General features: G+C 33.9%; 3 protein-coding genes and 1 pseudogene across 3 annotated transcripts; 2 read left to right on the plus strand and 2 right to left on the minus strand.

Moving 5' to 3' along the window:
* Nucleotides 1-1,837: 1,837 nt before the first annotated feature.
* Nucleotides 1,838-6,417, plus strand: LOC137829929 (transcription factor UNE12-like). The gene is made up of 7 exons (XM_068636956.1): nt 1,838-2,626; nt 2,751-2,897; nt 4,216-4,341; nt 4,527-4,592; nt 4,841-4,906; nt 5,356-5,433; nt 5,720-6,417. The coding sequence occupies exons 1-7, from the start codon at nt 2,267-2,269 to the stop codon at nt 5,948-5,950; spliced, it is 1,074 nt and encodes a 357-aa protein (XP_068493057.1). The 5' UTR covers nt 1,838-2,266; the 3' UTR covers nt 5,951-6,417.
* Nucleotides 6,418-16,086: 9,669 nt separating this feature from the next.
* LOC137829388 (uncharacterized) lies at nt 16,087-17,871 on the minus strand. Its single transcript, XM_068636193.1, has 3 exons — nt 17,477-17,871; nt 17,095-17,335; nt 16,087-17,007 (listed from the first exon to the last, which is right to left on the minus strand). The coding sequence occupies exons 1-3, from the start codon at nt 17,869-17,871 to the stop codon at nt 16,087-16,089; spliced, it is 1,557 nt and encodes a 518-aa protein (XP_068492294.1).
* Nucleotides 17,378-17,483, plus strand: LOC137830783 (small nucleolar RNA R71; annotated as a pseudogene).
* A 5,355-nt stretch (nt 17,872-23,226) lies between the features above and the next one.
* LOC137829922 (small ribosomal subunit protein mL104 (rPPR9)) lies at nt 23,227-25,041 on the minus strand. Its single transcript, XM_068636946.1, has one exon. It carries the CDS (start codon nt 24,894-24,896, stop codon nt 23,379-23,381), a length of 1,518 nt encoding a protein of 505 aa, XP_068493047.1. The 5' UTR covers nt 24,897-25,041; the 3' UTR covers nt 23,227-23,378.
* Nucleotides 25,042-26,185: the final 1,144 nt, after the last annotated feature.

The following is a 26,185-nucleotide window of genomic DNA, read 5'->3' on the forward strand; positions in this document are numbered from 1 at the left end:
TATGCCTTGAAATATAATTTTTAAACAATTATCATTTTAAATATGACTTATTCATTTACATAGATTAAAAAAATTATGGTGATAAATAATTTTTGAAGTAAAATTTGAGCAAAGCGTTTGTTTGGCCCCAACTTCAAATTTCATTAATAACCTATCCTTAAATGGTAGCAGGTTAAGCCAATGAAGAATTGGACCTGCTTTCTTTTAAAAGTATGTTACGTTGTACACCACTTTCATTTCATATCTTTTTTATATCACCCTTTTTCAACAAACATTCATTTTCACCTAAGATCTATTTCTGTACATAATTATACTTAAATAATAGGTATAATTAAACTCATGTAAACAATTATTTTCTGTAAATACTAAAGTAAATTTCAATATTTTCCATTAATTTTGAGTTAAACCTCACAGTTTTAATCATCTCATGCTAATTCCTACAAAAACATAAGTTTGGTTCAAAATCTCTATCCAATAAAGGAAAAGAAAACAAAACGAAAGAGCCTCCGTGATCGTGCACGTAACAAGCACCATTATCGTTTGTGTTTTCTTTTCAAGAAAAGCATTACAATATATTTTTTTAGTATACTTTTCGAGAAAAAAAAAACGTAATTTTTTATTTAATAGTTTTCTCTTTTAATTTATAAATTTTAATAAACAAAAGTATTATTAGAAACAGTGTCGCCGGGCGAACCCATGTTATTTGCACTCCTCAATTTTTTAAAGTCATAAATAAATACATGATACTTTCATATTTTGCATCTTTTAAATTTATATATTAATTTCAGTATTAAATTATAATATCATATATTCATAAAAATATATAAATTAATATATTATACGATAATAATATAATTATTTTAAAATAAATTGCTCTCACTAATCAGGCTGTTGGATCTTGTATGCAGTGCTTATCATTCTTTCTTACATTTATGTTTTATGGGTAGGCTGGTCTCTCTAATAGGATTTTTTTTTATAAATTCTTACTCCACCTTCATACTTTCTTCTTTTAATATTAATTATAAAAAACCTTTTTAAAAAATTTAAATAACTTAAATGAAATATAAATTATTTTTTCTAAATAATTTAAGCTATACATCTATGTACTTTTATATTACTGTTCTAGGCGTATACATCTGTTGTATACTTGTCTTTAACACTTTTATTTTTTTCTATGGTTATAGTGTTTGAAAAAAACAATTTTATTATTTGAATGTGGGTAAGACATTTGATAAGGAAATTTATTGTATTTGATATTTTTCAATGTGAATATTTTTTTTTTAAAATTTTTTTACTTTATTCTTATACTTTGTTGGTTTTTTTTTTTACGACTTTAAAAAAATAACAAAAAATAATCACTAAATATAAAAATATTATAAAACTTGTCTTAATCATTCCTATTCATTATCAATTATCATAAACAACTATTACCACTTGAAAATAAAAATACACTACATTTCCTATCTGTGAAAAGTATCGTAAAATAAAGAAAAATATGAAATGCAGGGGAAGCTATGAATGTGCATGAAGAAGTTTTCCTTTTTTTCAAGTACATATCTTCTTTTGTTTTGTCTTTGAGAAAAAAAAGTAAAAATTTAATTTAAATGGTAAAACCCTACAAAATAATTTAACAAGGAAATAGATAAAAGAGATAAATATAGAGTATTAATGTATGATAAATGAAATAAAAGTTATTGAAAAAATGTAATTAAAATATATGAGAAATTTATTTTTGTATTATCACATATCATGATATATAATATTTTTTTTTGTAGTTTTATGTAAATACATGATTAGTTGATGATTAATAATATAAAAAAAGTTTAGAAAGAGAATTGATGAAAATTGTTTGTAAATATATGTATGGGTTAGTGTAAATAAAGGCAGAGCGCACTAATATTGTCTTCTCTACTCCGTGTGTGGTCAGGTGAGAAGCACTCAGAAGACGCAAAAGCTGAAAAGCTTAAACTCTGAAATTTAAAGAACCATCCAAAGCAAACCACTACCAAATCCAATCCTCCCACTCTCTTTCTTCTCAAATTCCACACAGAACACACAAACGCAAAACATTCTCGGAAACCGTAACCCAAATTCCATTCCCGGCTCATCGAGCTTCGGACCATCCGCCATTTTCACAGACCGCAACAAGACAACGCAACAACCTTCCTTGTTTTCCGCTCTTGCTGTTTTTCAAACCCCAAATGCCTGAATAAGAAAAAGGTAGCTTCATAATCTCAGACACTCGCTCGGTGGTTGTTTGTTAGAGATGGCAGGTAATAGTAGCTCGGAGGGGTTAGGAGATGATTTCTTCGAACAGATCTTAGCAGTGCCTGAAGCTCCGGTGGGATATGGCAGAACCGTAGCCACTGACGTTGGAATGCTGCAATTAGGGTCCTCAAATTCAACTGCCGCTGCTCTCAGAGGTGGTGGAATGATGCCTCTGGGCATGAATTTGGAGCAATCTGCTTTTCTAAGCCACCATGATTCCAGAAACTTAGTTGACGACGTTGTTAATGTTGATCCCAGCGTTCACAATAATCACCACCACCACCACCACCACCACCACCATCAACACCTCACTCTCCACAATAACAACTCATCACCCTCTTCTACTGCACCAATCACCGTATGCACCCATCACCTTTACCATCCTACATCTTCTCATAACAATACTAGTGCGCATGCAGATTAGAGACTGGTTTTATTTATTTTATTCTCTTATTGTTTGTTAATTTTTGTGAGTCGTGCAGGATCGCGATTCGATGCATGTGAGAGGTTTGTTTTCAGCGTTTGGACAGTTGCACAGTCCTACGCTTGTTCCCTCTGTCCGCCCCACGCTGTCATCGCCGCCGCCTCCTCAGCCCCAGCTCCACCTCCACCACCACCATAACCAACAGGTAACATTATTATTAATTATTATTATACCTTAATAATAATAATAATTCCATCCCTCACCCAATAATTCACCTCTAACCTATATAGAGACAAACTATTATAGTATATTAACCTTAAAGTTGGATCACTTTACAATGCATAAAGAAGAGATGCCTGTGGAAGTTTAGTTAGTGCTTCATCCTTCACCATTCATTCATTTCTTTATCACAAATAAAATACTTATTTAACTAATCCTAACATCTTATGAAATCATTCTGCATTCTATATGCCTTCCCTTTGTTTTCTTTTTCCTAAGTACCCAAATTTCATGGCTTCAGACCCATACTTTACAATTTTACCCTTTCCCTGTGGATGCGCTTCCGCTAATTTCACTCCCTCTACCACAGTATTCGCATTCCAAGAATCATTGCCTTTATTGCATTCGTGTTTAAAAAATTCCCAGATTTTGTTTTATGCTCAATTTTTTTATTATGTTATTTACATTTTTTTTTCACTACGAAGTTTGTTGGATGTGTTTTGCGATTTTCGGGAGCATTTTTGTTCTTTATTCCAACTTCTTTTTTGAGGTTTTGCTTTCAGCTATGCACGAGCACTTATTGGTACTACTTTCCGCCAACGCGTTTTCTGTGCTTGTTTTCATTAGTAGATTGTATACTTTTTCACCACGCGTTTTTCTTCTAGAGTTTAATAGGCGTGTCAAATTTTACGTTTTGTTAATAAATTAATTAGTATTGATACAAAAATGGTGAATACAACTTCTCAATCGCTCTGGCTCCAACGCAGAGCCAATAGCTAGGCTCGCAACAAGTGACTTTGTTTCAATTTCAACGCCCTCGTACTGGGTGGGACCCGTTTTGACATATATTTCTATTTTGTTAGGGCATGAGATTTTTGACATTTGACATTAATATTCAGGCTGTGGATCCTCCGTCTTGACTTTAAAACCTCAAATTCAACATTTTAACGAATATATCTGCACTGAGAAATTGTAAAAGGACAGACAAAATTAATAAAAATGATTTGCATTTTTTAATGTTGAAGGGTCCTATTATTGTGGATTTTCGCACGCATCAATATTCGCTGTCTACTTATATTTTATATGTCCATGCAAAATATAATCTGGATTGGATGAATATACTATGCCACAAGTTGCAATGGCATAACATAAGTTTTTGAAATAACAATATATTGACTCAATGACTATTAATATTCCTGTATATGGTAATGGAGATAATGAACGTAATATATAGAGTTTGGTTATGTACTATACTATGAGTTATTTGTGATGTTATTTAGGTTATGATCCCATGCATATTGCAGGCGTTTCAGGGCCAGGGAGGTGGAGGTCCAGCGTTAATGAGTTGTACCCCACAAGCACCTATCATTCGCCCTCGTGTGAGAGCAAGAAGAGGGCAAGCCACAGATCCACACAGTATTGCTGAACGGGTAATTGATTAATTAAGGACACACTTATTCTTAGAACTCACATGCTTCAATATTGACATAATATAACAACCAAAATGGACCAATTCACTGCAGACTAGATTGTTTTATCAGTGATATTAGTATATTGCTTACTGGATTCCTTTGTCCTATAACAATGATGTCTTTATTCTTTGTATTGGATGTAGTTGCGTCGCGAAAGAATTGCTGAAAGAATGAAGGCACTGCAAGAGTTGGTTCCCAGCATTAATAAGGTTTGTGCTTTTAATTTGCTATGCAATGATAAACATACCATTTATATTTTCTCTTCATTTAGAAAGTCATTTCCTAAGAAACTTCCATTTTATAAATAACCATTTTGTTAAAACTTTAGAATAGCGTACACATGGATGAATGCTTATAAAGCCTTCAAAATAATGGAGTACGTTGAGAAAGTAAAATATACGGTTTTGTACTTTATAGATTCTCTACAGTTCAAATGTGAATCCATTTGTGGTTGCAGACGGACAGAGCAGCGATGCTTGATGAAATTGTGGATTATGTGAAGTTCCTAAGGCTCCAGGTTAAGGTATGTAAGCTCTTAAAGAATGTGTATTCCAATAAAACTTTCTTCCTTTCCATGAACGGCTTAATCTATATTAAAAATTTCTTCCTATAGAAAAGTTACGTTGAACTTCCATTGATTTCTTTTGAAATCAGTCCCGGGCACATGATAGAGCTTTACTGAATCTATTGTTTTTATTTTTGAGAAACTTGTTTCAAATTTCTGAGCCTCCGTACAAGTGTACATGTTAGGCTTAAAGCTTAATACTGAAATATCCATACTCATCTATATGGAGTGTTTGTGAATGGTAGACACATTTTGTCGTGTGTGATCTTCCCACTCAATTGAACAAGAGATGTCTACCAGATTTTGTTAAGCTGCCTAATTTCTTGGTACCAATTGTCTAAACAAAATATATTAATAAAGCTTCTGTCCTTTTCATATCATTTAATTTTATTGATATTTTCAAACAGGTCCTGAGCATGAGTAGACTGGGGGGAGCTGGTGCAGTTGCTCAACTTGTGGCTGATGTTCCCCTTTCTGCAGTGGAGGTGATGAATACTCGAAAGAAGTTTATGCTACTTTTCTTCATCTTTCTTTAGTTTCATACCTTTTTTATCATTTCAATCTACTTTTACTTTATTTTCGTCAAGCACTACTTGCAAAATTTTGTACCACGGTACGTATCTAAACCGGGATAAGAGATAACATCATAGCAATCATAGCACTGCGCACTACACATGTAAATTTATGTTAGTTTTTTTGTTTTTTTATTGTGTTAACTTTATATACATCTTTCTATTCTGGTTCTTACAATAGTTTTATTGATTCTATCAGCAAGGGGAGGACATAGAAGGTGGCGCCAATGAGCAAGCCTGGGACAAGTGGTCCAATGACGGTACAGAACAACAAGTTGCTAAACTTATGGAAGAAGATGTGGGTGCGGCTATGCAATTTCTTCAGTCCAAGGCACTTTGTATCATGCCCATATCTCTAGCCTCAGCCATTTTTCGTATGCCTCAATCAGAATCATCAACAGTCATCAAGCCTGAATCAAACAGCCACTGATAGAACCGTAAAAAAGTGTTGTGACAGACTTTTACATAATTTTGTGTAGCCAAAAAAAATGCTCCCACTCCTCCTCCTTTATGACAAGGGTATTCTACTTTCTTATATAATTTTCTGATTGGATGGAGAAAGATATGTAGTCGGTGCAGCTGTTCACTCTTCTCAAGTTTTGTCAAAGAAGGAGTAATTGCTTTTCCAAATGAGTAAAACCGGAAGAGCGCAGCATGTCCTTGTGACAGTGAAGATCAACATTTTCAATGGCCTTATTGATGTTTTTCTTCCAAATATCTGTGGTGGGGTTGGTGGTGGATGACTAAATATTTGTAGTGGAAGCTCTTTTCTTAGTTTTTTTAAATTTGAGTGAGTGGGGAGTGGGGCCATTTAAAAGGAAAGGATGGGTAGGCATGATTTATGTGGAGAAAACTTTAATACAAGTTGAATTAAAATATGGTTAGTTACCTTGTAAAGCTGTTTGGAAGCATCTGACAATTGCAAAAGCTAAAGGTATTTTAAAACAATAAAGACATATTGAGTTTTGTTTGCTTCTAAAACAAGTGAATTCCACCATCAAATTAGGTGCGAGATTACTCAACCCACTGCTTCCTCAGAAAGTGGAAAATGACAACTTTCCTATAATTTACTCTTCAAAATCTTATCTTCTTACTAATACAATATTCATAATGCTATAATAGAATTGCTATTTATTATTTATTACCGTGTGTTTCATTTCAAGCTCAACATCTTAGAGTCCTGTCAAATATCAATTAACTTGGCTTTATAGAAAAAAAAATGATATCTTTCATTTCATATTAGAAGAGATTAATTGCGTTTAGAATTACTTTTGATTTAAAATGGTCTTTATGTTGGATTAAAATGTAACACTAAAATTCGTTGTTTACTTGCTTTAATAATAACAATATGTACATATAAATCATATCATTTTAAAATAAATTTTAAACCCAATTAATTGTGCTCTTAATTATGGTTTTAATTTTATAAAAGATAGAAGACAATATACTAGAAAAAATAATTCAAATATAAAAAACTAAACATATTTCAAAAAGTACTAATAATATATATGTGAATTACTAATTTCACTTTGTTCACGTGTCATAAAAAATATTTATGAAAAAAATACTGTATATACTATGACAATAAAATTTTACCAAAAAACCCTTATGAATTATGTTCTAGTTAGAAATTTTATATTTGTCACAAAAGAATGTAGAAAACAATAGTATTAGGAAGATAAGTTTTATCGATGAATTTTCCCAGATATTATATTAAATGATACTCATTTCCGTTTTATTATTAAACTAGATACTTTTTTTTAAGAAAATGACATTTACAAATTTTTAAATAAATATTTACTTTTTCTCATATTTTTAAGAGATGATAGTATTATCTCTTATGTTTTTAATATAGTAATCACTTTACATATTTATTTATAGAAAATTATTAAAAATTTGAGCCAATATAATATATTTAAGTAAAATAAAAAATGAATCTTATTTATTAAATATATAAGAAAAGTGGATGCATATTTAAAACTTAAAGAAGATGTGAATGTTTCTTTTACTAAAATGATAAGGGAGAAAATATTTATTTTAAAATTCAAAAGAATATGAGCGTGATTTGACATCACCTCGAAAAGCTAAATGCAAATCTTCTTTCGAAATGGAAATGATAAGTGTTTTACATAATTTTGTAAATCTATCAAGTTCCTAATGCTTTTATTTGGACTGGGTACCGGTTGGAGTGGAAAAGAAAGAAAAAAAGAAAATTATTTTGACTGATAAAAAAAATAAATTTAAGTGCAAAGTTTATAATAAATAGTATTGATCTGACTGATTTTTTTAAAATAATTGTGTTATATAATTCATTATTAATTGTATTTATCCATTATAAAATGGGACTATACGTATGATTATGCATAATCAAATTATAATTATATTTTTATTGACAAATTGTGAGGAGAATAGTCTATACAATTGAACGTTTTGAGTTATAAATGATTATCATACCCTCAACACAAAGCTATCATAAAATAAATTTATAATACAAATTTTTAGTAAGTACCATTTATCTTATTCAATACTCTTACACTTATATATTTTACGCACATGTTGTTATTGTGCTCTTGAAATAAGTATCAAATAGTCTTTTTTAGGTGAATATTTTCCTTTATGAATACAAAGATTTTCATCCCTCAAAACACGTTTTTGGTAAGAATACTAATGTATTTTTGTTATATTTGAAAATAATTATAAATTAAATTTGAATAATGAATAGTTTTAAAAAAAAATATTTATGTGATGTAAAAAATATTAAGAAAAAATACTTTAACTTTTTAATTAAATACATTTATATAAATTTAATTTATGAATATTAGTCACATTTCACTTATTCAGTAAGTTTTTCATAATTTAAAAGAAAAGTAGAGTTTATCAATATATTTTATTTTTAATCAATTTTAATTGATAACATACAAATTATTTATCATAAAAATTATTAACTAACCATATGGAAATCCTTTAGTGCATAAAATTTGAGGATATATTGTTGGATTAGAAATAATGTTATTAATTTGTTATATATATTTAATTTTATATTTTTAAATTTGAATTAAAAATGAATTAAATTGACTAATTTTGTATGAATTGAATTACATATATCATGATTAAATATCTGCATTTTATACTACTAATTATGATACATATAACGTAATCCCGATGAATTTCTTAAATTTTAAACTGAAGCAGGCAAAATGTATTTGACAAACTCCACATTATTCTTGAATTAAATATTTATTTATTTGGATCACAATAGATTATGTTTTTAAACATAATAATTGTCTTATGCCTTTAAACATAATAATCTATGATGTTATATGCCCTTAAACATTGATTACATATAACTTTCATATTTTTATAAACGATATATTTAATTCAATAAATTATTTTATATTTTTCTCTTTAATATGTTATTATTATTTTTTTCACATTTATTTCCATAATTTTTTGTTTTTCTCTCATGGATAAATTCAGTCCTTTCTACATCCATTCTTTTAATTTTAAAAACAAGAATGGTCAAGGTTTTAGTCAGACTATAAGGGTTTTTCCTCTTTTCAACTTACATCACAACAATACAATTGAACTTCATTTAGGGTCCAACATTAAATGTCACAATTAACTGCTCTAGTGGTATCATCATGTCTACTTTTGTATCAACCCGTTCCCGTGCGTTGACCAAAGTCAAAGTCAAACATATGGTGGGACCCACCAAGGGGGCTCCAAGGAGGAAAGTCAGAGTTGACCGGTTGGGGCGTCGCCAGGTATAGGCGTCGCAAGGTGTGGGCGTCGCCAAGACTCAGGCGTCGATGCTGTCATCCCCCGATACCTACGAGAAGGGAAGATCATGGAGGGGACGACACAATCAGAGGCCACGGTACGGGCGAGGAGGCCTTGGGCCCCGGTACCTCAGAGCAGTAATCAAGAAAAGAGAAAGGTGACTTCAAGGCCATATCCCCAGTACCAGTAGGGAGTAACCTGACTCATGAAGTACCCATGCCACCTCTGAAGAATCCCTGGGACAGATACGATCCGGGAGAGGGCCACGCCCGGGGGATGATCCATGTGCATAGTGTGAGAGGAAGGCCGATACACTCACAGGGTGAGTGACTAGAACCTGGGGCGCATGAGTTGGCACCCAGGTAGTCACCCCTTGCGCCAGATGCACTTCGAGGAAGGAAGACTTACATGCTGGGATTTCCCTAGGTTGGGTTACAGCGTCGTAAGGCCTTCCACATGGAGTTGCGATTAAGTCAGAAAGGCCACGTGGCAGTAAGCATTGAAACCCAAGGTATATAAGCTTCTCTGAAAGCTTAGTGAGGTACGTTTTACTCATTTCTCACACACTCTGATCATTTGCTTGCTTACTCACTATACGCACGAGTGACTGGAGAGAGAGAGAAGTTAGTTACAATTCAGTTACACACTGTTAATATATTTAATTTTCTATTTTAAATTATTGGGCTTTGTTTGTTTGACCCAACTTTCCTTTTCTGTTTCAGCTAGGTCTTAATCTTTTTCTTATATATACACCATGTATTTTACTCTCTAATATACAAGTGAATAAAAGTTTCTTTTATATTTATTTTTCTCTACAATTAGGGTTCATCAAAACCTCTCTTTCTTCATTACGATTACGTGCGATTACGTACGCTAATTAAAGCATCACATCAGACAAGGAATATTCATCTTCATTTACTGTAATATGGTATCAGAGCTCTTCGAATGAAGAGTTCTGCTGCGCTTCTCTCTGATTTTTATTTCCCTCTTTGCTGTTCTTGGTTATTTTTTTATTTTTTTTCTGTTCTCTTTCAAAATCTTGATTGGTTTTAAAAATCTTTTAGGCAATGTTTAATGAAAACCCTAGTCTTCATAGTCTTAATAGTAGTCACACTATTACATGCAATTTTTGTGGTAAATATGGTCATACTGAGGCTGTTTGTTTTCGCAAAGTGGGTTTTCCTTCTGGTAATGTTAAAACCTCAAAGTTTTCTTTTACTAGAAAAGTCTGCACTTTTTGTAATCGTCTTGGCCACACTGTTGACACCTGTTATAAAAAGCATGAGTTCCCTCCTGGCTACAAATTCACCAATTGGACATCCCAAGCCAATAATATGATTACTACTGACACTTTTTCTGAGCTTTTTCCTAAAGAACAGGATGTAAAGGGGATTCAACTTACATCACAACAGTGCCAATTCCTTACCAACATTTTGCGTAAGCAAAACCTTGAGGATCCTGCCCCTCACACTCAAATTAATCAAGTCGGCACCATCTCTATGGATGAAATCCCCAATACGGAGCATTCTTCAACAGGTAAGTTTCTCTCTTCACTATCTTCTATAAAAGAATCTTGGATTATTGATTCTGGTGCCACTGATCATGTTTGTCACAATTTGAACGTTTTTACTACTTATACTAAAATTAAACCTGTCTTAATTAGTCTTCCAAATGGCCAAATTGTTTATGCCACATATTCTGGTTTAGTACGTTTTTCTGATAAGTTTTATTTGTCTGATGTGTTATACGTGCCTCATTTTCAATTAAACTTAATATTTGTTTCTAAACTCACACACCAACTTAAATGCACTTTAACTTTCACTTCAACCCACTGCATTATACAAGACAATCTCACTCAAGAGAGGATTGGTACAGTTAAAGCCACCGCTGGCTTGTACCTTGTCACTACCTTGCCTGCTTCTAGTCATTCTAAACCGCATTGTTTTGCTCCTTTTATTAATTGTAATATCACAAACAAAACACTATGGCATTATAGACTAGGACACCCTTCACATGAAAGATTACATGTCTTAAGCAAACAATACTCTTTTATTACTGTTGATACTCACCATGTATGTGACACTTGTAGTTGTGCAAAACAGAGAAAACTTCCTTTCACTTTAAGTAATACTGTTACCTCTGCTATTTTTGATCTTGTACACTTTGATATTTGGGGACCATGTTCCATAATTTCTATGCAAGGTTTTCGTTATTTCTTGACTATTGTTGATGATTACTCGCGTTATACTTGGGTTATTCTGCTGCATAACAAATCTGAAGTGCGTCAACACATCATTAACTTCACTGTTTTCGTTCAAAATCATTTCAAAACTAATATCAAAACGATTCGTACTGACAATGGTGTTGAGTTTGCTATGTCAAATTTTTATGCTTCAAATGGAATTATACATAAAAAATCTTGTGTCGAAACACCACAACAAAATGGCATTGTAAAACGTAAACATCAACACATACTAAATGTAACCCGGGCTTTACTTTTTCAAGCAAATCTTCCTCCTATTTTTTGGGAATTTGATGTAAATCATGTTGTTTTCTTAATAAATGATATTCCTACTCCATTACTTGATAACATCACTCCTCATGAAAAGTTGTTTGGAAAACCATATGACATTTCCTTTCTAAAAGTGTTTGGTTGTCTCTGTTATGCTAGTACCATTACTGCACATAAGAAAAAATTAGATGATAGATCTATCAAAGGTATTTTTCTTGGCTTCCCGCAAAATACAAAAGGTTATATTATCTTAAATTTAAAGTTTCATGAAAACCACTTTCCATATAAATTGGACAGTGGCTTGCCTAAGGACCCTAACACTTTATCTCTCCCTATTTCTAATGCATATAATTCTGCTTTTGATTTTTTTTTTCTGATACTGCACCTCCTGTCGAGCCATGTGCCTCTACTCCTGCACCCAATACTGTTCCTCCACCAGCCTCATTATCCTATGATCTTCCAACAAATAGTGCCTCTGATCCTGCATCCAACATTGTACCTCCATCAGAATTATCACCGCCTGCATCTCCAGGAAGCATCTCACCCCAATTTCCAAGAAGATCAGCTCGTCCTCACCGACAACCTGCCTATCTTGCAGATTTCCACACTGCAACCAACACTGTAAGTAGTAGATATCCTATTCATAATTACTTGTCTTACAATTTCTTATCTTCCAATTTTAGAAATGTTATTTCCTCTATCAATTCTCATCCTGAACCTCGGACATATAACGAAGCCTCCAAACATGCTTCTTGGCAATCTGCCATGCAAGATGAGCTTCAAGCTCTTGCTGCTAACAATACTTGGCAACTTACCCCTCTCCCTCCAGGAAAGAAAACTATTGGTTGTAAACGGGTATATAAAATCAAATACCATTCTGATGGCACTGTTGAGCGCCACAAAGCTAGAGTTGTTGCCAAAGGGTTTACCCAACTTGAAGAACTTGATTTCTTAGACACTTTTGCACCTGTTGCTAAACTCACTACCCTCCGCCTTCTGCTTGCTATTGCCACTACCAAAAATTGGATTTTAAAACAACTTGATGTCAATAATGCATTTCTTCATGGTGATCTCCATGAAGAGATATGTTGGGTTTAATAGTGCCAAAGTTCAAGAGGGGGGGGGGGGGGTGAATTGACCTTTTAAAACTTTCTCGCAGAAACAGTGTTTAACACAGTTTTACAGAAAATAAATCGATTTATGTAAAAATGAACAGATTTATTTTAGCACTGTTTTTGTTTGAAAAGCTTTTAATACAGCAAGGTTAATCACAAGATTATGCAGATAGATTTTCCAGATGCACACACAGATATCAGATTGAAAAACAGTGAAACACAGAAAACAGCAAACCTTAATTCCAATTAATGTGATTTAGGTTCAGTTAAGGGCTTGACAATTTGTGAGACAATCTATCACATACAACCTGTTTTATTAGTCTTTAACAGATTATCAGTGTTCTTATTGAAACCAGACAGTTTTCCAGAAATTAAGAACAAGGAATCACAGAACAACAAGCTTCAACTTTAAGCAATTGTTTAAGGTTCAATTAATAGCTTTGACAATTTCTTGAGCAACCTATCACAGTCAATTTGTTCCAGTGGCTTTTAGCAGATTTTATATGTTCTTATCAGATTCAAACAACTTTTTCAGAAATTAAGAACAGTATGCACAGTGCCCAGAAAGAACAGATTTATTTTCAATTGAACAGATTTATTTCTTTACTGTTTTGTCAATTATGCAGAAACGAAATTGCAGTGAGTGAGAGAGAATGAACACAAGCAGTTATACTGGTTCACTCAACTGAGCTACATCCAGTCTTCACCAACAACAGGTGGAAATCACTAAAACACAGTACAACCAAGTACAATTCCCACTGTTCTTGAAACCTACAAGAACTTAGGTACTCTTGCTGAAAAAACCTATTTCAGCACACACACACCCACTCTTCAAGAACACCTATCAAGAAGAGTGTTCAACCAAACTATTACAAGAAATGAGAAGTGAAACGACTACACCTGATTGAGGATACAAAGATCTGCCTTAAACCAGTAGGCAAGATTGCTAGAACAGTAGCAGCACCTCACACCAAGCTTTTGGAACCAAACCAAGAACAAGCACTTTGTGATTTTTGAAATCTTTGAAGAACAAATGCTAATCCTTTGTAAACTTTTGATTCTCTGCTGTAAAACTCGTTTTTGCAAATGTATGAACTCTTATTAAACTCAGAAACAAGTTTGCATTTTATAGAAAACCAACTTATAACAGATTTTTGAAAAACAGTTAAAGCTGTTATAAAATGAACAGATTGAAAATAAAATGAACAGATTTATTTTCAAAAAACAGTTAGAGAATTTGTTAAGTGAGGAGACTTTAGTCAACCATTCTGGTGTTGAGATAAAACTGAAAATCGTTTAAGTTTGACATGGCACCAGAGACAAAAAGAATCTATTCATTTACAGATGAACAGATTTATTTTTCAAAACGAAAACAGAGAAAGTTTAACTGTTTAAAACTCAGTCGTTTTGAAAGGTAGAAGACTTAGTCAAAATACCTGATGCACAAAATCTAATTTTCACAAGACTTAGCCAAGGCATCAGTGTAAAAATGAATCTGTTTATTTAGAAAAGAACATATTTATTTTATGCAGTAAATGTGTTTTTTGTAAAACATGTGAAAAACAGTTTAAGAAAACTTATGCTTGTTCTTATCACATGGCCAGTGGTTATGAGGTGAGTTACTCAGCAAAAAGCCCACTCTTAGACAACCTCTAAGCACTACCTAAGACATACTTAAAGCAAAGCAAAGTACAAATGAAATGTACATATAAGTCTTCATCAAACACAATCTTGAAGGGGCAGCAACCATCTTCAACAAGATATACATGACCCATCCACCTGGCCTCTCTCTTCCTTCTCCCCAACATGTTTGCAAGCTTCAACGATCTTTGTATGGCCTTTGTCAAGCTAGTCGCCAATGGTACGCCAAACTTTCTACTTTTCTTTTATCAAATAATTACTCTATTTCTGTTGCTGATCACTCTCTTTTTCTTAAATATAATAATGATAAACTCACTGTTATTCTTGTTTATGTTGATGACTTGCTCTTAACTGGTGATGACACGGAAGAAATCAATACAATTACTGCATCCCTTCACCATCACTTCAAGATAAAAAATTTAGGTAATCTCACTTACTTTTTGGGACTGGAAATTGCTCGCAACAGTACTGGTCTTCATTTAAGTCAACGCAAGTATATGATGACTTTTTACGGCAAGTGCACCGTGTTTGTCAAAAGTAATAATTGTCCCTAAGGACGGATATCGATCCCACAAGGAACAATGAATTATTGAGTACAATAATCGCTAAATATAAAAACAGAACAATTAAAAGAGTTTTGAATTAATTGTGTTGGCACTGATCAATAAGAAAACAAACAAAGAATTAGTTGTTTCAATTGGAAAAATAAGGATTAGTTTCATCTCTCTCACTCTCAAGTATTTTGATTAGCATGTCAATATTAAGTTCTTTGATTGAAATTGATGCCCGTATAAAAATCATTTATATCGATTCCTCGCATATAAAATCCTTAAGAATGTCCCCTAACTATCGATCCCTCGCATAATTATAAGAACAACTTAGAACGAAGCTCAGACGTTTAATAGCAATTAACATTTCAAGTCTATTCCTAGCACTCAAATATGTTAAGTATTGTTGTTTAGGTCCGAACCCTAAAAATACCTCCCGGTCAGATTTAAGATTCTCAATTTGTCACGGAAAATTAAAAGTAAAACAACAATACCAATAATCAATCAAGAACTGAATATTAATATATAAAATATCACCTCAATACATAAGAGTTTGAGTAGATTACTCCCAATCCCAAAGGGTAGAATTAGCCACGCATACTTCTATCACCTTCCATTCTCTCAATTGGGTTACAACTCACTCTATGGTGTTTTCCTCTCAATCTGGCACACTAAGGTTGAGCCTCTAGCCCTCTATTTATCCTAGTTTTCTAGGGTTAGGTTGTTTATTGTGTCGCACTAATGGGCTAAATGATAAAACATAAAAAAGGCCCAATCTTCCTTTGCATCTTTTTCCATTCTGGGACCTTCTATCTTTATCTTTTTAGCTCAAATCATTCATCTTTAATCCAAATCTCCAATCTTCCTTAGAAATTGGCAATTAACACTAAATTTGGGAATAAAATACTCTTATTCAAATAAAGATCATAAAAAATGTAAAAAGGTATAAATTCATAAATTAGGGATTATCTTAAGTTACCTCCTCATCTTGTTTCTCTCCTTTGTCGACATCAACTATGATTCTAGCAGTCTTCATAAAGGGTCTTCCAAGTATCAAGGAAACCTCCTCATCTTCTTTCATGTCCATCACAACAAAATCCACAGGAAATATGAATTTATCCACCTTGACGAGAACATCTTCAACCACATCATATGGATACTTGGTTACTTGATCAGCTAACTTTAAAGTCATCTTGGTGGGTTTAATCTCCAAATCACCTATTTTCTTCAACATTGCCAAAGGAATTATATTTACGCTTGCTCCCAAATCCAATAAAGCATTGGCTACTAATAAAGCACCTATAGACACGGGAAGGTTAAAACTCCCTGGGTCCTTGAATTTTTTAGGCAAGCCTTTTTGAATAATGACACTGTATCTATCCTCCAGCTCTATATTTTTTTCTTCAATATAGCTCCTATTCTTTCGAAATCTTTCAAATGTTGAATCTTGCTTCAAATTTCCTGCAAAATAATTTTTAGGGAGCAATTTATCAAAGAATTTTCTTTCCTTCTCGCTTTTTGAAGGAGAATGAGGATATGATAAATCTTTTTCAAAAACTCCTCTCTCCTTATTTTCACTTTTCTTCTTTATTTTTTCCTCCTCACCTCTCTCTTTCTCATCTCTCTTCCCCTCTATCTCATCTTTTTCTTCTTTTTCAGCCACTACATTATCGCAATGCTCTTTTGAATTGGTTTGCCTATTGACTGAAAACTGGCCACTTTGTTCCTCCACAATTTGTGAAATTTGTTTGGTCAGCTGTCTCATCTGGATCTCTATACTCCTAATCATGGCCATGCTATTGTCCTGCGCGCTCACAATCTTTGTCAGAGCGTCTTCAACTTTAATCATTCTTTCAAGCATGGATGGATCCTCAACTTCAGGTGAATTGTTCTGATAAAAACAGTGACCATTAGGATGAACACCTCCACAAAAATCACACCTGATTGACTAACTTTGGCTTTGAGATGAATGAACAACATATAATTGTTGGGGCAATTTAGCCATTTGTGCAGTTAGTTGCTCAATATGCTGTGTCAGAATCTTATTTTTAGCCAAGAGTGCATTTTCTAACAACCCTTTATTCTGAAGATCTTGTCCATCATGTTGGGCTTTATAATCAGTTGATGCCAATGCATCAATAGTTATTGTCGCTTGTTCTACATCAAGGGCCATCATTGTGCCACCAGCTGCAGCATCTAGGAGCATCTTTATGTCAGATCTGAGACCATTCAGGAATATGCTCAGTTGAGAAATATCTTCAAACCCATGATTTGGGCATTTTCTCAATATCATCTTAAATCTTTCCCATGTATCACAAAAGACTTCATTTGCTCCTTGTCTGAACATAGAGATTTCAGACTTTGCTTTGATGTAGCGAGAAATTGGAAAAAATCTTTGCAAAATTTTTTCCTCTACATCCTTCCAGCTAGTGAGGCTCTGATTTGGAAGTGATTTGAGCCATTCCTTAGCCTTTCCTGCCAATGAAAAAGAAAACAAGCGCATATAAACATTTTCAAGATCACTTGATTGAAAACCCATTGTTCCTACCAATTCATAAAATGTATCCAAATGTGAATATGGATCCTCATGTTCTATTGCTGTAAATTGATAGGCACGGATGAGAGTGAGAAAATCGGGATTTATTTCCAAGGCCTTGGTAGTAGGTATTGCAATACTAGAAAAATGACTTGGTCCTTGGTACATGACATAATCTCCAAGTGTCTTCTTAGTAGGTGGTGCTTGTTGTTCTGTCATGTTGCTTTCTTCCTAAAACATATTAGTGGAGAGAAAAAAACAGAGAACTTTTTTATTTTCTTTAAAAAGAATAAAATAAAATAAATTTGAAGATAAAAATAAAAACAAAATATGTAAAATAAAATAAATAAATAAATAAAACCAAAAAACAAAAATAAAACACTAAAATGACGTTAAGAGAAAATTAACAAAAATATTCAAAAAAAAAAAATATAGATAAAATAAAAACTAAAAACAGAATAAAAGAAAACTCTAAAAACAAAAAATAACGTACTAAAAAAAACTAGAAATAAAATAAAATAAAATAAAGTTAAAAAAAAATTGAAAACTATAATTGTAAACAACTAATATTCTAACTAACTAGCTTACGTAAAAATAAAAACTAAAACTAATAATAAAATATAATTAAAATAAATAAATAACAGTTACGTAAACATAAATAAAACTACCTAAACTAATCCTAAAAAAACTAAAATAAAATATAATAAAACAAAATCAAAATCAAAATCAAAACAAAACAAAATAAAAATAAACTAAATTAAATAACGTAAAGAAAAGAAAAAAAAATAATATAAAATCAACAACTTTTTTTTTTTAAACAGCAAATCTATACTAAAATCAAATCAAATCTAATTTTAATAAAATAAACAAAATCAAAACAAATAAAAAAAAATATTTACAATATTTAGGAAATTATACTCAACAAATCAAATCTGGTCCCCGGCAACGGCGCCAAAAACTTGATGACTTTTTACGGCAAGTGTACCATGTTTGTCAAAAGTAATAATTGTCCCTAAGGACGGATATCGATCCCACAAGGAACAGAGTTTTGAATTAATTGTGTTGGCACTGATCAATAAGAAAACAAACAAAGAATTAGTTGTTTCAATTGGAAAAATAAGGATTAGTTTCATCTCTCTCACTCTCAAGTATTTTGATTAGCATGTTAATATTAAGTTCTTTGATTGAAATTGATGCCCGTATAAAAATCATTTATATCGATTCTTCGCATATAAAATCCTTAAGAATGTCCCCTAACTATCGATCCCTCGCATAATTATAAGAACAACTTAGAACGAAGCTCAGACGTTTAATAGCAATTACCATTTCAAGTTTATTCCTAGCACTCAAATATGTTAAGTATTGTTGTTTAGGTCCGAACCCTAAAAATACCTCCCGGTCAGATTTAAGATTCTCAATTTGTCACGGAAAATTAAAAGTAAAACAACAATACCAATAATCAATCAAGAACTGAATACTAATATATAAAATATCACCTAAATACATAAGAGTTTGAGTAGATTACTCCCAATCCCAAAGGGTAAAATTAGCCACGCATACTTCTATCACCTTCCATTCTCCCAATTGGGTTACAACTCACTCTATGGTGTTTTCCTCTCAATCTGGCACACTAAGGTTGAGCCTCTAGCCCTCTATTTATCCTAGTTTTCTAGGGTTAGGTTGTTTATTGTGTCGCACTAATGGGCTAAATGATAAAACATAAAAAAAAGGCCCATTCTTCCTTTGCATCTTTTTCCATTCTGGGACCTTCTATCTTTATCTTTTTAGCTCAAATCATTCATCTTTAATCCAAATCTCCAATCTTCCTTAGAAATCTGCAATTAACACCAAATTTGGGAATAAAATACTCTTATTCAAATAAAGATCATAAAAAATGTAAAAAGGTATAAATTCATAAATTAGGGATTATTTTATATGTAAATTAGCAATAAATCCTCATAAGTGCCTATATTTTAATATGAAATATTACTGAAATTAGACACTTATCAGTATACTCTTGATCTCTTTCAAGAAACTGGCATGTTTGACTCTGCACTTGTGGCCACTCCTATGACTCACACCTCCCGTCTCTCTCCCGACCAAGGCTCACCTCTCGATGTTGATGCCACTTCTCAATACAGAAGACTCCTTGGACGTCTAATTTACTTAACCAACACGCGACAAGACATCGCCTTCGCTGTCCACAATTTAAGCCAATTCATATCTGCACCCACAACTCATCATCAGCAAGCTGTCTCACGTCTTTTGCGTTACCTCAAGGGCACCCCTGGTGAAGGACTATATTTTTCTCACACTAGTTCACTTCATCTTTGTGGTTTTAGTGACTCTGACTGGGCAACATGTCCTACCACACGCAAATCTGTCACTGGATATTCCATCTACTTAGGAGACTCCCTAATATCATGGAAATCAAAGAAGCAGTCAACTATCTCCCGCAGCTCCTCTGAAGCCGAGTATAGAGCCCTTGCCACCACCACATGTGAGTTACAATGGTTGTCTTACCTCCTTCAGGATTTACATCTTTCTCTCTCCCAGCCTGCAACCCTGTACTGTGACAACAAATCTGCCCTTCAAATAGCTTCCAATCAAGTTTTTCATGAACGAACCAAGCATATCGAAATTGATTGTCACCTAGTTTGTGAAAAACTTAACTCTGGTCTCCTCAAACTACTACCCATTACTTCTGCAATGCAAGTTGCTGACATATTCACCAAGCCCCTTGTTTCCGCACAATTCTCTACTCTCAAATCCAAGCTGGGCCTGACAAATATCTACTCCCCAGCTTGAAGGGTGTTAATATATTTAATTTTCTATTTTAAATTATTGGGTTTTGTTTGTTTAACCCAACTTTCCTTTTCTGTTTCAGCTAGGTCTTAATCTTTTTCTTATATATACACCATGTATTTTACTCTCTAATATACAAGTGAATAAAAGTTTCTTTTATATTTATTTTTCTCTACAATTAGGGTTCATCAAAACCTCTCTTTCTTCATTACGATTACGTGCGATTACGTACGCTACATTAAAGCATCACATCAGACAAGGAATATTCATCTTCATTTACTATAATATACACATTTAGAGCATTCAGTTACGGTGCTCCGATACGGAGGTGTTTGGTGTTTTCTGCTTGTTGATATCGTCGGAGTGCAAACGGCCGCGAGGGCACCCTTTGTTCTCTCTGTTTCAGGTACTCACGACGGAGTAGGGTGAAGATCTGGAACCAAGACGAAGGTGTCTCTGTTACGCGAAGTCGCAGCTACGCACGAAACACGCTCTGGTCAAACGACTGGAACAACTCTCTACTCTAGAAGTTAATCATTTTTTTAATGGTTTATTTTTTTTATGTCTATTAAACCTTTGTTTAATTAAAGGTAATTGAATCATTTATTCATGTATGAGTACTCATGTAACTAATTCCTTGTTATAATTTTAATCTTACATATTTGTTAATAATAAAATCTTTCTATTACCAAATCCATTTGTTATTATTGTAGTAACTATTTACATTGTTCAACTTTCTTTTACATTAATACTTAATAGTGTTTTTATTTCCTCAATTCAATTTTAATTTGTTGTCTCTCAATATTTTATTGGATCATAGTGATTTTTCCATCACATTTTTAAAAAATAATTTTTTATTCAGGAAAGACTTCATTCCAAGAAGTTTAGCACGATTAATCTTATTGAAGGATTATAATGTTATCTCTTCGCCCAAAGAAAGAATAATTGTAAACCTGTTTTTTCATTTAAGAATACATCTGTTTGTCGTTTAGATTTGGTCATGGGTATCTAGGAAAGTCTTTAATTTTTTAGGAACAAAACTCTTTTTTATATTCCAAATAATTTTACTTATTCTAATTGCTAAACTTGTCATCTTGCTTAGTTTAGAATATTATTCACGAATTCACTCAACATTATGACATTTGGGACCCTATGGTAAGCTTACTCCTGAGATCAAACATTTTTTTTTCTTACATTGGTTTTTACTTTGATATTTTTTACTCACAATTCTAAGAATGCTAACACTATAATTTTTTTTTTCAAACGATTAAAACTTTTTTAATCAACAAAAATCACCTTACCAAATCCCATATGGGTCCAAATTATCAGTCATTCAATTTTTTTTGATAATTTATTGTTCACATCATTCCATCCATTTTTGTTTGTTATCATATAGACTACATACAAGGTATTGATAAATCTTTTGAATGGCTCCGATTATGTGCCCACATATGGAGACAAGGACGGAGACTGGATGCTCGCCGGTGATGTTCCCTGGGAGTCAGTGTCATTCATTCATTCACTTCCCTTTCTTTCTTTTACGTTAATTACTTCCATCTTACTATTTCTGACAAATTTCACAGAATGTTCGTTCAATCATGCAAGCGCCTCTGCATAATGAAAGGTTATGAGGCAATTGGCCTTGGTTAGTCATCATCATCTTCCTCACAATTCATATCCTAACAACTTTAGAGTACAAATAAAAACAACATTCAAAATATTATCTTACATACATTGTTTATTCCAACTTCACAGCGCCAAGAGCCGTGGAGAAGTGCAAGAACAGAATCTGAACTCATTTTAGGAATCAGCAACAACAATCGACTTGGTTGTTCATCGGCATCAGTCACAACGCACAAGGAACCAAATTGACTCCAGCAAGATTGAGTCTAATATATGAATAATAAGATTATTATTATTATTATTATTATTATTATTATTATTATTATTATTATTATTATTATTATTATGTCTTTGTCATCTTTATAAATTTGTTATGTGTATTATTATATGGAGAAGATAGTTGGAAATTGGATAGGGAGAAGAAATACTATAGATGTTTATATGATCCCATTTTTGTTAGAAAATTTTGACTTTGTTTATTGGAAGCTAATGATAATGTTTTCCGGTGTATCTTTACTAGGTTTGGTTTTCCCCCCTCCGATTCTCAATTATGCCTTTCACTTAATGCACAACAATACTCTCTTCTCTGTCCAATCAAAGGGATCTAGTTGGCTCAGAACTGAAAAATATTGTAGCAGCACAATCCGATAGTTCTTCGCAAGAGATTTAGATGACAACAACAATGATGCCAGCCAGTGGCCTGAGCTCCAGCAGCCAATTCTACAGCTAGATTCTTCTTTGAACATTTGGTGCTGAATAATTCTAGGTATAATCGAACTTCTTTTCCTGCTCCATAAACTACAGAGTTAGCTATTACAATCTGATTGGTGCTCAAACTTTATGCTAGCCTTTCTAGTTTCCAAAACTGAAAATTCGGCAATAAACCTTCAACAGAAGCATTGGATATTGGCTTATGAATGGGATAAATAATGAAAAGAGACAACTAAATAAAACAAAATTAAATTGACAACATTTTATCATTCAATTAACGTGTTGCCCTTCTGTGAATCTAGGACCTTCTAAAGTTCAGTAGTCACATTATTGTTACGTTCATGTGTCCATATCAATAACTGATTATAAACCCGTTATACTGATTCTGCATGCATCCCCCGCAGATGAACCAACGTAAAACCAGTACAAAAAAAATTATTTCTAAATATGTCGCATACTCCTACAAAGGAACCATTTCCATACAAAAACTTACCTCTGAATAGGCAACGCTAACCAGGAGACAAAGAAAACGATGGTTAAATAGGGAAATCTATTCCAAAATCTTTGAAGTACAAAAAATATGATCATTAACGACCCATTGCACGTTGGGGCTTCTTCACAAAGCTCAATCGAATCTGGTTCAGACGTCTTCTCTTCCTAGCCATTTTCTCAGGCAAGGTTTCCCTCTTCTTCACAGCCTTGACAACCCTCTTCTTCTTCTGGTACCTTGGGTCAACAGCATAATCTTTAAGAATCACAGGCAATCCTCTAGTCTTTGCTTCATTGAACAAAGCATTAGCCCTATCAATACGATTGTGGGCACCCAATTTCCCCATCAATAAATCATAAGTTTGTACCCCGGGTACACACCCATCAGCCTTCATCATAGCAAACACACTCAGAGCATGATCAATCCTCTCAATGCCACACAAAATCTTGAGGAACTGATAGTAAGCCTTCTTGTCAAGAAACTCACCATACCCAGCAGATCTCATCCTATCAATCATTTCATCCCCCTCCTCCAACCTAGCAGCCTGATACAAACTCCTAATCAGAACAAGAAAAGTAGACTCATTAGGAGAACACCCCCACTCTCCCATACTACTAAACAAGTTCAACGCATCCTCAGTCTTCCTAATCTTACACAAATTCGTTATCAACACATTGAAAGTCTCCACATTCCTGGGAACCCCACGGTACTCCATCTCCACCAGCACCTTCTCTGCCTCCGAATCAAGCCGAAACAGATCCTTCTCGCGACAAAGCTTACACACGCAATCAAGCATGGCATTGTAAGCCCCTACACCAAGCTCAAATCCTCCACGATACATCTCACCGGCGAGCCTCTGAGCTTCCTCTAGCTTCCCATCAACGCACCAGCCTCTGATCAATAAATCACACGTAGCTTCATCGGGGAAAAACTCCCTCGCCAATTCCTTCACCATCTTCTCCGCGTAACTCGCGAAGCCCTTAGAACACAGCTTCTCCACGACTACCTTCAGCGAACAGCGATCGCGCTTCAACCCGTAATCTCTCTCCATTCGCTCGAAGAACTGAACCGCCTGGCTGGGCCGGCCCGCGCGGACGAGGCGGTCGATTGCTGACTCCAGCGTCTTAGGTCCGGAAGCGGCAGCAGCAGCGGAGAGGAGGTCATGCGTGGCTTTGAAGTCCTTGCGGCGACCAAAGTAGTCGACGAAATAGGAGAGTGTGTGGTCAGTGTGTGTGAATTGGGGATTGGAAGAGAGCCATTGGTGGAAGCCTAATACAGTGCGGCCAGCTTGAGGGGAGAGGTTTAGGGTTTGGAGAATCAAATTGGGGGTTGGAGTAATGTGGGAGAAACTTAGGTGCAGGCGCTGCGACACTGAGAGAGGATCGGAGTCTAGTTCTTTGAGAAGCTCCGAGGAGAGAGAATTCGCAATTGGATCTGTTTGGGTTTCCGACGAGAAATGTCTGTTTAAGAAGAGCGAAGGAGAGAAGAGAGTTCTGGAATGGAAATGGGTAGTGGAATCTCCGGGAATGAGAGGAGGAGGCGGATGAATCGGAGAGAGAGATCTCAAAGAAAAGGAACCAGAACGGAGTAAGAGCCTCCGAAATTGCAGAGACATGTTTAGGGTTTAGAATGTGTGAGAAGAGAAGAGAACACCGTGAGGAAGGAGGAGCAACCACAACATACAAGGTAAACCTGGCAAGAAGAAGTTAGCCCACTTCAACTTTGGATTTTCGTATAAGATTTTAGCCCAAAACAAAATTAAGTCATCTAAAATATGGGATAGTATTAATTAATATATTAATGTATATTACAAATTATACTTTTTATTTATATAAATATATTTCTCTTTAAAATAAATAAATAAATAAAATTTCAGTACTGATTATAATCTTCATTTTCTCTTTTCTCTTACCCTAATTTTGGGAGTTACAGTAGTTTTTGTAGTTATGTATTTGTTCCAGGGCAGTTTCTCCTTTATCACATATTAGAACAAAATAGATATTTAATGGTATTTGATTCAAATTTATTTTAAATAAAAATATTCTTTATTAGTTTCTTAAAAAAATTAAAAAAAAATATTTCAAACATTCACTATTTTTGTCCAAACTATACATGATAAAAAAAATTAATTAACTTATTCGTCTTTATATTTATGACCAATATTCAATTTAGTATAATGATTTTAAAAAAAATCAATTTGTTCCCTATATTTTTTAAAATGTATCCAAAATTGTTCTTTCCATTAAGTCTCCGTTTATGGTGTTAAGTGTTGCTTATGTGGCAGAGAGAGGGGCTTATGTGGCAGAGAGACAGAGAGATGTGAGTTTCTCTTTCTCTTTCAACCTTGCCTTCAAGCTCGTTCTGCCACTAGCAGCCGGATCCACTTCTCCTTCAACGTGGCTTTGTCCTCGTTCGTGAGTCTGCATATAACAGGGTTGTCGGTGATGGTGACTTTGAAGAAGTTCTAATTCTTGAGACATTTGAGGCGGCATTCATTTTTGGGGGTGATGCGATCACATGAACGATCGTAGTATTCGAGAGCATCGCAGAGGAGAAGGTTTTCAGGCTCGGGAACGGTGAAGGAGAGCTTAGAGAACGTGGAGAACGGGATCGGGTCGTGCATGTTCCATTCCGGTTGGATATTCACAGAAGATTTGAATGTGAGATAGCAGGTTCGACCGGGTGGGAGGTATAATAACTGAGAAAGGTGGCAGGAGTGGGGGACAAACGGTAAACATCACATATCAAACGAAAGGTTTGAAGAGATGCCCATGTATTCGGGTGGATTTGGGAAGGAGCCACGTTGAGCGCCTGAAGGACGCCCATCGTGAAATCATCAAACGGAAAGGAAACGTATAAATCAGAAAAAAAAAACAAGAGTACAAAAAAGAAAAAGGGACCCTC

The sequence above is a fragment of the Phaseolus vulgaris genome, chromosome 7 (genome assembly GCF_000499845.2).
Source record: "Phaseolus vulgaris cultivar G19833 chromosome 7, P. vulgaris v2.0, whole genome shotgun sequence".
Taxonomy (NCBI): Eukaryota; Viridiplantae; Streptophyta; class Magnoliopsida; order Fabales; family Fabaceae; genus Phaseolus; species Phaseolus vulgaris.

Bases quoted from the DNA above. Each gene is read 5' to 3' on its own strand.
- LOC137829922 (XM_068636946.1), bottom strand. From the start codon at position 24,896: ATGTCTCTGCAATTTCGGAGGCTCTTACTCCGTTCTGGTTCCTTTTCT.
- LOC137829929 (XM_068636956.1), top strand. From the start codon at position 2,267: ATGGCAGGTAATAGTAGCTCGGAGGGGTTAGGAGATGATTTCTTCGAA. The intron at 2,898-4,215 runs GTAACATTATTA...TGCATATTGCAG, and splicing joins ACCACCACCATAACCAACAG to GCGTTTCAGGGCCAGGGAGG. The intron at 4,907-5,355 runs GTATGTAAGCTC...ATTTTCAAACAG, and splicing joins TCCTAAGGCTCCAGGTTAAG to GTCCTGAGCATGAGTAGACT.
- LOC137829388 (XM_068636193.1), bottom strand. From the start codon at position 17,871: ATGACAGAACAACAAGCACCACCTACTAAGAAGACACTTGGAGATTAT. The intron at 17,336-17,476 runs GTCTGAAATCTC...GAATGGTCTCAG, and splicing joins TCTCGCTACATCAAAGCAAA to ATCTGACATAAAGATGCTCC. The intron at 17,008-17,094 runs GTTGTTCATTCA...TGTTTTTATCAG, and splicing joins AATTGCCCCAACAATTATAT to AACAATTCACCTGAAGTTGA.